This window comes from Nicotiana sylvestris, chromosome 11 (genome assembly GCF_000393655.2).
Source record: "Nicotiana sylvestris chromosome 11, ASM39365v2, whole genome shotgun sequence".
NCBI classification, from domain to species: Eukaryota; Viridiplantae; Streptophyta; class Magnoliopsida; order Solanales; family Solanaceae; genus Nicotiana; species Nicotiana sylvestris.
Window position 1 is genome coordinate 10,387,556 of NC_091067.1, and position 12,328 is coordinate 10,399,883.

Sequence of the window (12,328 nt, forward strand, 5' to 3'; positions counted from 1 at the left end):
TGGCCCTAATCTTTTCTTTATATATGACAAACTAGAGTCCTTTACACCAGCTAAGATGTTTAGCTACTGACAATCTTGTCTTAGGTATATATATAAGTATAAAAAAACTATAAAAATTCAGAATCATCCAAAAATACCAAAAATTTTATGTAACAACTTTTCAGTAAAGCCAGCATAAAAGTTAACAAGAAAAAAGACCCTACTTATCCAAATCATCCTCATCAAAAACCAAGCCAAGAAACAAAAACTAGTACTACCAACTAAGAAAAATATCCATGGCTTTTTCTTCTTCTTATTTTTCTTTCATTTTCTTGATTTTACTGTTTATTATCCCTTTTGTAGTTGGAGAAATTAAGCCAATTTATCTACCTGGAACTTATCAATCTTCATTAGAAAAACAACATGTCAAGTCAAAAATACCATTTAAAGTCCATTACTTTCCTCAAATTCTTGACCATTTCACTTTTCTACCAAAGAGTTCTAAAGTTTTTAAACAGAAATATCTCATAAATGATAATTATTGGAAACAAGGAGGCCCTATCTTTGTCTACACTGGAAATGAAGGAAATATTGATTGGTTTGCTGCAAATACTGGATTTATGCTTGATATTGCTCCTAAGTTTCATGCTCTTCTAGTCTTCATTGAAGTATGTATATAATCTTGAAATGTTTTTTTATTTGAAGTATTTAATTTTGAGAAAAATATTTAAATTTACTCCTATACTATACGAAGTATTTTGCCTTTTGTTCCTATTATGTTGTTGTTGCTACTGTTTGTTACTTTGTTTTCACTATTCGTTGAGCCGAGGGTCTATCGAAAACAACTTCTTTACCTTCCCAAGATATGTGTAAAATCTACGTACACACTATCCTCCCCAAACTTCACATGTGAAATTACACTGAATTTATTGTTGTTGTACTATACGAAGTATTTTAGTTTTACACTTCGTTTTATTTAAGGGATTATTTATATTCTTGCCGTTATTAAATCGAATCGTATTTATACTACGTTTAATGAAACTCCAATATTGATTTGGTAGATTCTACGTATCAAAATACTACTAGAAAAAATCCAAATTTATCCAGCTATTCACTATGATTTAAAATTACCATCTATTATACTTCAAGTTGGAACTTCGTTAGAATCAAGACAAATACAAGAATTTTTTCCAAAAATAAGATATTAGTGGCCCAAAGTATAATGAATTGTAATATTAAGATACTTCATATAGAAAGGTAAAATTGAACCTTTTTTATATTTTATTATTATTATTATTATTTATCTTTGTTGGGAATGAAATTGATAATGGTTTTTTGTATTGTAATAATTTAGCATAGGTTTTATGGGGATTCAATGCCATTTGGAAAGAAATCTTACAAGTCACCAAAGACTTTGGGATACTTGAATTCACAGCAAGCATTGGCTGATTATGCTGTTCTAATAAGGAGTTTAAAGCAGAATCTTTCTTCTGAATCATCACCAGTTGTGGTTTTTGGTGGCTCTTATGGAGGAAGTAAGTAAGGAACTGTTTGGCCATAAAAAAATTCACTTTTCCCGAAATCAGTGTTTGGCCATGCAAATTTTAAATTTCACTTGAAGTTGAATTTTGGAATTTTTCGAAAATTTTAAAAACTTCAAAAAGCTGTTTTTCAAAATTTTCATTTCAAATCATTCATAAAAAAAATCAAAAGCAGCTTTAAATTATGTTCATATTCTAATACAACTCTAATTTTCAAATATTATTTTTACTTAAATTTTGTTAAATTTTTTTTTTTTGAAATTTTACAATTCTTATGTCCAAACTGCCACTAATATAGTAGAACACCACACAAACAAACAAAAAAAAAGTAATGAAAGAAAAGTAATAATATAAGTGAAAAAGTTTTAACTTTTAGCTAATTTTTTGCCTTGACATAATGATAGATGGAAATGACATGACATTACATGTGTGGACATATTGACTTATTGAGTGTCCAATCCATGTGAATCAATGATAATTACATTCTATGGTTGCTAAATGTTCATGGAAAGTTCTCTTTTGTATGAATTTAGCATTAGCATTAGATGCATTCAATTATTCAAATAAACAGAACTTTTCTTCCACTTTTGCATTTGTTAAGTAGGAATCTTTACACAAATAGCCAGTTCAATTTACTGTTTGTTTCTAGCCGATATATATAGATTATACATAGTTATGCATATACTCTCTCCGGTCAATTTTAATTGAATTTTTAATTTTTTTTGTGGTCCACAATATTTGATTTTTTCCAGATATTAAGAATAAGTTAATTTTTTTTTTTAAAGTTGCATTTGAAGTAAAGAGCATAGGAGCATTTGTTATATTTTCAAGGAACAAAATAAGGTTAATATGGTCAATTTCATTGTGAATTAATGCTAAAATGTGATTTTCTAATATATGTGAAAAGAGTCAAAAAATCAATGAAAGTGGACCGGATGGTGTATTATATAAGAGTATGAATTATATATTTTATAGAGAAGTTTTATTGTGTGCCTCACACAACTGACATTAGTTGTGCGAGGCTCTTTGTTGTCTCATAAATTTGTGGACCCCAATCTTACACTTCTAGGTCCACAAAAATTCGGGTCCACAAAACTGTGAGATAAAAAAAATGCTTCATACAACTAGTGTAAGTTGTCTGAGACACAAAATAAAATTTTCCTATTTTATACATCCGTCAGCTATTTTAGTTTAAGCAGTTGAGTGAACGGCTATTTAGGTTCATTCTTCTCGAGTAGTATCCAATAATTAATAAATTGCTCTCACTCTTAAATACTTGTTTTCCTTTCCTCTTTTAACTTTGTTTTTTCTGGTCAACCAGTGTTGGCTTCTTGGTTTAGATTGAAGTACCCACATATAGCAATAGGTGCAGTGGCATCTTCAGCACCAATCTTGCAGTTTGACAAAATCACCCCATGGTCAAGCTTTTATGATGCTGTTTCCCAAGATTTCAAGGTTAGTAATAGTAAAGCAGCAACAACAATAATAACCAGGTAAAATTTTACTAGCAGGGTCTGAGGAGGGTAGTGTGTACGTAAACTTTACTTTTATCTTGGGATAGAGAGGTTGTTTCCGATAGACCCTCGGCTCCCTTCCTCGAAGAACTCCTAACCTTGCTTTTGGGGTGACTCGAATTCACAACCTCTTGATTGAATGTGGAGGGTGCTCACCACTAGAGCAACCCGCTCTTGTCGTTAGTAATAGTAAAGCCTTTACAATCTATTAAGCCCCTTTGTTTAAAATGTTCTGATCCTACATGGTCACATTCATGCACCTAGATGCTCCTTTTATAATAGGATTTAATTTATATACACTGGGACGAATATCGCCTTATTTACTAGGTTTATAAAGAAATGCAAAAAGATTGTAAATTTTAATAAATATTAAATTTTGAAACTCTACTTCTAAAAGCGCAACAAATTTGTGGGTGTTTGGACATAAGAATTGTGAAATTCCTTAAACAAGTAATTTTTGTTTTCAAGTTGAAAATGGTATTTTAAAATTAGAATTGTGTTTGGACATGAATATAATTTGGGGTTGTTTTTAAATTTTTTTAAGTGTTTTGAAGTGAAAATCTTGAAAAATAGTTTTTTGAAGTTTTTCAAATTCGAAAAAATTTAGAAATTCAAATGTTAGAATTTTTCATCGCCAAACACTGATTCCAAAAAAAAGTAAAAAAAAAAATCATGGCCAAACAAACCCTTAAATTATTTGAACTCTAGAGGATGAACCCATCAGGATCCACCGTTATTGACAATGTAAATAAATTTTTACACTCAATATTTTCAACATGTTGTAACAAGTAACTTGACTTATTTGCAGATTACTAATCTCACTTTATTATGAGCGATTACTGTAATTATCTTTTATCTCGAATAGGATATATTCATAAAAATCTTTCTTGGATAAGAGACCTTATTATTATTTATTTATTTGCCCTCACGAATAGGAGGTAAGCTTGAATTGTTATAGAGTGATAAAGGGAAGTTGGACAGAGTTGGATGCTTTATCAAAACATGAAGAAGGCTTGACTGAAGTTAGTAAACTTTTCAGAACTTGCAAGTAAGTATATTTGAATATAAAAATAGAAACATGATAATTTTTTATTGTAGCAAATTACAAGGTCAAGTTTGATTCAATAAAATGATTTGTTTTATATTATATTTCAGGGGTTTACATTCAGTTTATTCAGCTAGAGATTGGCTATGGGAAGCTTTTGTATATACAGCAATGGTGAATTATCCTACTAAAGCCAACTTTATGATGCCATTGCCAGCATATCCAGTACAAGAGGTAGACAATTCTGCTTAATTAGCACTAAATTGGTTTCAAAATCATTGCATTTAATTACATTTCCTTTTTTTCTATCAGCATCAGTGGCGAAATCAGTAATTTTCTCAAGGCTCAAGGGTGTTCAAACTTAAAGAAGTGGAAAAAATTCTCTAATAAAGAGTATTCATATATGTTATATACCTCTAAAACCTAATATGTTACCTATATACGCAAAGTAAATTTTTCGAGGAAGGGTGGTCAGTTGACTACCCTTTGGGATATATAGCTTCGCCCCTGATCAACTTTTGTTGAACTTGATATACATTGATAACAGATGCGGACCTGGGATTTGAGTATTACGGCGACACCACTTTAAAAATAAAATAAAAAATATAAGTTGTAGGAGCATAGATTCGAACTTGGATTAAGCACTCCTACAAACCAGTGCCTCTGTCCAGTTTTTGTGCTTTTAGGGGGGCGCATAAAGTATTTAAGGCGTCTTTACTGTATATATAGATATATATGAAATTTATATACAGTTTTTTTGTCGAGACTGACGGGGTCTAGTGACCCCTCCCCACGTAGGTCCGCCCCTAATTGACAGGATAAATATTTTTACAAAAGTGGGTATAGTTTAATCTGATATGACATGCTAGATACAATTTTTAGCCATTTACCAATTAATGTTTATCACAAAGGTTACTTGTAGGTACTTTATAATTTATCTGATTGGCATAAATATTTTTTATACCATTTGTACATAAGACTTAATGCAATGACAATGTGGAGATTTTGTACATGATTAGTGTAGTTTAACATATTATAACAGGTTATTTATCATTTTTATCAGTTCATCAATTAATACTTATCATAAAAATTTATTTGTAATTATCTTATAAATGACTAATTGTGTAAAAAAATTATATTGTCGAGTGAAAAAATTCTTAAACTTTTTTTTTTTTTTAAATTAAGATGTGCAAGATAATTGATGGATTACCAAAAGGAGCTTCCAAAATCAGCCGGGCATTTGCTGCTGCAAGTTTATATTACAATTATACAAAAAGAGAAAAATGTTTCAATTTAGAAGGTGGTGATGATGCTCATGGTCTTCATGGTTGGGATTGGCAGGTTTAGAATTCTTTACCTTAATTACCTTTTATTCTATTCCATTTATTATTCTTTGTACTTATTAGTGGCAGATTCAGAATTTAAACGTGTAGATTTTGAAAAATATATCTAACTCTATCTATACGTATTTTTTTAGTATGGTATTTTTGTAGCTTTTTATTCGCAGATTTTTCTATTAAATGTTATTCTATCTCTCATTATTCTATCACCTTATCTCCTTATCTTGTGATTGTTACTATTTGTTGTTTCTATCTCTTTTTATCTTTCTTTGAGTTGGGGGTCTACCGGAAATAATATTTTTTCCTTCACAAAAGTAGGGATAATGTTTGCATATGTCCTACCCACCTCCCAAATCCCACTTGGTGGTAGGGGCGGATGCAGATGTATCGAAGCGGTGTCACGCGACACCGCTTCGTCGAATTTTTTTACTAAATATATGTGTTAATACTGTGAAGAAGCAGATAAGTAGAAAAAAATGACACCACTTGACATAAATTATTTCTTGATGCATTGGTTATGTGCTTGATTTTGCTCTAAGAGGTCAAATGTTTGAACCTCAACTAGCACATCTTTTTTTTTTTTTTTGCAAATATTTTAGAGAATCTATGTGGTTAAAACTGTCATGAAGTAGAATTTAATTCTGGACTTTTTCTAACTTAAGACTCAACAAAACCAATAGATTAAAGTTATTTCTTGTCTAGAAGTATGATAATTAAAGTTATAATTCCCGTTCTTCTATAAATTTTGACATCACTTACAAAAATTCATGCGTACGCCCCTGCTTGGTGGGCTTGATATGTTGTTGTCGTATATACAAATTTTTCTATACTGTAAATACTAAGTTCGATCGAATCCGTAAATGCATTGTTGGATTCGCCACTGGTACTTATATTAAACTTTAGTTTGGTTATGATGTGATTAAAATTAAATGATTCTTGAAATCTTGGTCTAATGTATGCCTAATTTTAGTGTGTTTCTTTCCATGGTTTTTGAGTAAGGCATGTACAGAGATGGTTATGCCAATGACTTGTTCAAATGAAAGCATGTTTCCTCCATCTTCCTATAGTTACAAGGAATTCAAAGAAGATTGCAAAAAGAAATATGGAGTAGAGCCTCGACCACATTGGATCACTACTGAATTTGGTGGCTATGTAAGTTTTCTAATTTACATTCTTTTTTTGTTAACAAATGAAAATTCTCTTTACATATTTTTTTATTCACGAAAATAAGAAATTAAAAAAAATATGTTTATATTTCAGAGAATTGAGCAAGTTCTTAAGAGATTTGGCAGTAATATGATATTCTCTAACGGAATGCAAGATCCATGGAGCAGAGGAGGGTGAGTTCAAAATTTAAAAATAAAAAAATAATAATGTGAGGACTCGTAAATTCAAGATTTAGAGTCCATATGAGTTTATAATTGGAGTAGAAAACAATAGATAGATACAATTAAAACCACTAAATGTGGTCCTATATCTATCTGTGATGGTAAAGTCATGTTGTTTTAATTGAATCTATTATTTTCGACTTATATTATAAACTCATATAGACTCTAAATCTTGAATAAGTCTTTGTTTATTGTTATTAAATTGATTTTTTTCTTTCTCTTTTTGTGACAGTGTGCTGAAAAATATATCAGCTAGCATTGTGGCACTCGTAACTCAAAAAGGTACGAAGAGTTAACCCAAATAGCCACTGATCTGATTTCTTAAATTAAAAATAACTAGCGCATGTACAATTTATGTATAATTCATATATAAAATGTGTATAACTATATATAATTACTGTATAATCTATGTACATCGGCTATATGACCGGCTATTTGTGTAATATATGCTTTTGTATATCATGATATTCATTGAATTAAAGCATAATGAAAAACGATTGCTGTTGATTAGAGACATTGATTTATTTTATTACTAGTTTCATGTTTTAATTTTTCTTATTTAATTAGGTGCACACCATGTTGACTTTCGTTCTGAGACAAAGAATGACCCTGGCTGGTTGATCATGCAAAGGAAGCAAGAAGCGGCTATTATTCAAAAGTGGTTAGAAGAGTACTATAGAGATCTCAAACAAAATTAGATGTGATATGCATATTGTAACTTGATAGAGGCACATCATGTAACTTTGGTCATTGTAAAAGAAAATAAATAGCGTCGAGAGAACAAGAGAAACTACTTCTATCTACATTTTCATTGGACTTTTTTTATAATAATAATGTAAATTTATTTTTATACATTTACACCATCAGATCATTTAAATGATAAATACAAATAAAAATTAGTAGTCGCTATCGATAATCACTACCTCTACCAACTTCGTTGTCAGCTAATACAACACAACTACCATCACTAGGAGTGTTCATGGTTCGGTTTGGATCTGTTTTTTCTTAAAAAGAAACCAAACTAAGTAAGTCGGTTTTTAAATATTAGAACTAAATCAAACTAATTAAGTCGGTTTTTTCTCGATTCGGTTTATGTCGGTTTTTTCGGTTTTTTTTTTGTTATTTGTCGATTTTTTCTTAAATATAAGGCATACACTACCAAATACACATTTCGGCGACTACATTTTCAACGTAATTCTATCAAATCAATTGCCCTTTGAGAAATCTATTAATTACCAAGATATATTGATGATAATTGAATCAAATAGTGATGAATAATTTAAGGGCTCAATTAAGAATATATTATTTTTAACATGAAATAGATTCTTACACTTAACAAAAGAAAACTACCAATTAAACTAGAATGTAAAGGTAAAGAACTGTACTAAAAGTGCAAGCGATTAATATTTACTATAAAAATTTTAAAATTTTGTATAAAAGTATATATATATATGTGTAATAATAAATTTAAAATAGCTACTCTTATATTCGGTTTGGTTCGTTTTTTTTTAATTAAAACTAAAACTAAACCAAATTTGATCGGCTTTTAAATTTTAAAACCAAAACCAAACCAAACCAAAAAGTATCGATTTTTTTGGTCGGTTTGATTTGATTTTCGGTTTGGTTCGAGTTTTCGGATTTTTATGAACACCCCTGCACCACGAACGAACGAACGAGCCATGAACCAACGTCCAAATCACCAACCACCACTGATCACCTCCTTTACAATCTCCACCGGCGCAAACACCACTATCAGTTACCACATAAATTAGGATTTTACGTAATATATTTTTGTAGATGCAATATCTAATCATAATGTTATTTGAACTTTATATTTATTTAGTTTTTACATAAAAATAAATTATATATATTTATATGGTGAGAAAATAAACAATTTTAATTTTAACTGTTAAATTTAAAATAATCTACTATATATTTATATTCAAGCATCTTAATCTTAAACAAAGAGATCTTTTTTCTTTATAGGAACGTAATATCAAGTGCTAATCAATCCGACAAGAAAAAAGAGAAGGTACTAAAAATTATTTAGCGGGGAAAAAGGAAGGATTGAACGACCAACTTAAATAAATTCGTAACCTATTTTCATTGAATGAAAAAAGTAATACGGGTATACTCGAACTGATTGCTAAATTCAGATGTTTGTAATAATTTTTTTACACTATTATTATAATTTAATTTATCATAATATATTAATTACTATTTATTTGAAATTATCAATTAATGTTATTAATAAAATTACTAAAAAACCTTTTAAATAACCTAATTATGTAATTTATATAATCAATGTACAAAAAATTAAACTCATAAAAGACACTACCACGCAAAAAAGGAAACGATCGAGTGAAAAGAAAAAACAAAAAGTAGAGTCAGAGATAATTTATTCTAGATCTGAGATAGAAAACGGGAATAAACAAGTGTAAAACTTGATTACACTCATGATTGAATTCCTTACTGTAAGAAAAAGAAAATAGCTTCAATAATATTAAATGATAACGAAAAATACATAAAGAGGTTGTGAGTTCGAGTATCCCCAAGAGCAAGGTGGGAAGTTCTTAAAGGGAAGAATGTCGGGGGTAACAGCCTCTCTACCCGAGGGTAGAGGTAAGGTCTGCGTACACACTACCCTCCCCAGACTCCACTAAGTGGGATTATACTGGGCAGGGGCGTATGCAGAATTTTTTTTAAGCGGTGTCAAAATTTAGAGAGGCGTACAAATGAAAAAATTACTTTAATAAAATCATACTTTAGAAAAACACAATTCAAATATAGTAGTACAGGTCTCCCCCACGAACTTTTATTTTTATAAAATGTACTCATAATAGACTCAGTACAAATATAACCAAAAAAATCTATATAAGGCAGCAAACATCTACTCAATAGGACGCTGCTTCTTTCAAAAAATCTCCAGAAGAATACCAAAATATTACGAAAAAAATTGTTAAAACTTTTGGGGAGTTGAACGCTTGACCACAAGCAGAAACTGGATTACTTCACCAACGGACCAATATAGTTGTTAACTCAAGTTGTGCAATTTATTTATTTAGACTATATTTTCTTTTTCAGATTATTTACATATATATTAATAAATAAAAATTTCCGGGATGACACCGCTTGGCTCAACGTGCCTCTGCCCCTGATACTGAGTTGTTGTTGTTGTTGAAAAATACATAAAGAAAGGAAATCACCATTCTTGAACAAGATAGACCTCCGTACATAAGATAAAGTTGAACTACAAATAAAATGCCAAGATCTTGGAATTCATCTCCCTTTTGGCGAAAGACATGGGAGGATCAGATATCTTTCAGAGGGATGTAACTCTCTAGATGTGTTCTCCTAAGCTCCCTTTTTTGTTACTCTGTTTTATGACATTTATACCAAATACTTTCCTTACTCAACGGTTCTTGACCGGAGTACCTAAGTTCTTAGAATATTCTATAGAATATTCCTATCAAAAGTTCAAAAATAATTTTTAGGGGTAAAATAGTACAACTCTTGGAATCAAACTTTCTTGCCAAAATTACAAGCGTCAACTTCTGCCCCAGTTTTTTCTTGCTTGGGGATTTTTGTTTTGTCACAATATATTACCTTATGCACACTATGTTACACTATGACCGAGCCGTGAGGCGCCTACGTATCCTTCTTTGAGGAATCAGATCAAACGTAGTTCCCATTCCTTTGCTTTTTTTTTTTTTTTTACTTTTCTTTGTTCTTATTATCATTACTTTTTTTTCGTTTTCATTACTGATTCCAAAAGAGGGGTATGAAAGAATAAATAAGGCTCAAAAGGGGAAGCAAAGGTCAAAGTGTTTGGATAGAAGAAAGAATTGCCTCCGTCATTTCATTCTCTGATAAATGCTAAGTACAAACAAACAACAATTATAATTACAAGAAATCATAATATATCTTAACTGCGTCAGAATTGATAGCCATGTCGACGCATTTCCCTTCGATATCTGTTGATCATAAAGTGTCATCGGGCTTGCTCTGTTTAGATTGCGATAATCAACACATACCTCGGATTTTCCGTCTTCTTCTTCTTCTTTTTTTTTTTTTCATTGGCACCCCATTGCCCACCAATCAGGATATCGAGCGGCCCGAATAACCTTAGTATTCAGCTGTTTGGTCACTTCTTCCTTAATCTTCCCACTCACGTTGGTTTTGAACTTCCTCAAATTTGCTGGGCGGGGGGTAATGCCGGGTCAGTGGGCAATTTTTGAACCACTAGATTGGTGCTTAAGTCCGGCATGTCACTGTATGACCATGCAAAATGTTTTGAATTCAGTAAGTGCTTTGATTAGTTCTTCCCTGATGTTTGGTTCCATGTGGATGCGTATCTTAGCTTTCCTGATGTCATCCGCATCCCCTAGATTGACGACTTTCGTGTCATTTGAGTTGGGCTTTTTTTTTTTTTCAAATTGGCTCAACTCTTTGTTAATTTCTTCGAAGGCTTCATCCTTATCGTATTCTGACTTATCATCACAATCTTGTACTATAAGTTCGAAATTAGATTGATTTTTTTTTAGACTACGTTGAAGATCCGTCGTGCATGCCATGTCATTAGAACCAGTAGAAAGAGAACTGTTCAGAAGAGAAAAATAAGAAGAAAAATTAAAACAATATAAGGAATGAGGAAAGAAAAAAAACTTTTACTATATTAAAATACGGGATAGCAAGGTTTCACACTTTGGCGAGCACAAGAAAGATCTGGATTACAACCCTGGAATAATCCAGACAACAAAAAAGAAAATCAGAGCCCACTACCAAGACTCCCTTCGTATAGGAAGAGGAGTAGTCATTCAATTGTTGATTTTTGCTTTCAACCCCACAAACTGTACATCTGCCTCATTGGACCCTTTTCCCAACACCATAACTGGCTTGTCATCCACCTTTTCCAACTATACCACCGTTTTCCCACTGGTTAACATTTCTTTTGAACCGACACGGATCATCATCACTGTTTGTGAGGGTTTCTTTAGCTTCCCTCCTTCGTGCATTAGCTCAATCATGTGGGTTTCAAGGTGTGCCGGCAACGGGTTCTGATTGATGTTGGGTGCCTCTGGTGTCTGAACCTCAATCTTGTTGGTGTCAATAAGATTTTGTACTGCATGTTTCAACTTCCAACATTTCTCGGTATCATGTCCGGGAGCCCCCGAACAATACTCACAGCTTACAGAGTGGTCCATATTTTTGGGAAAGGGATTTGGTAATCTGGGCTCAACAGGACTTAACAAGCCTAACTGCCTTAATTTGTGGAACACAGCAGTATAGGTTTCCCCCAACTCAGTGAATGTTCTTTGTATTTTTTCATTTCTGAAAGCCTGATTTCCCCGGAAACCTGCCCCTGGAGGGTTCTTGTAGGCTCTTGGTGGTGAATAGGTGTTTTGCAGTGGTGTATGTGTGTTCTGGGGAGCCGGTGCGTGCCATTGCGAGCGAACCGGAGGCTGAGTATATGTTTGGGCTTGGTTAATGGAAGAATGGGGCTCTGAAGGGTGATAGTAGT

At 31.8% G+C, this 12,328-nt stretch overlaps 1 protein-coding gene across 1 annotated transcript; it reads left to right on the plus strand.

Annotated features, from left to right (window-relative positions):
• The first annotated feature begins 201 nt into the window (after positions 1-201).
• Positions 202-7,665, plus strand: LOC104218411 (uncharacterized). Its single transcript, XM_009768899.2, has 10 exons — positions 202-647; positions 1,334-1,514; positions 2,842-2,975; positions 3,970-4,082; positions 4,190-4,313; positions 5,265-5,420; positions 6,419-6,571; positions 6,680-6,759; positions 7,040-7,089; positions 7,375-7,665. Exons 1-10 carry the CDS (start codon positions 276-278, stop codon positions 7,503-7,505), a joined length of 1,494 nt encoding a protein of 497 aa, XP_009767201.1. The 5' UTR covers positions 202-275; the 3' UTR covers positions 7,506-7,665.
• Positions 7,666-12,328: the final 4,663 nt, after the last annotated feature.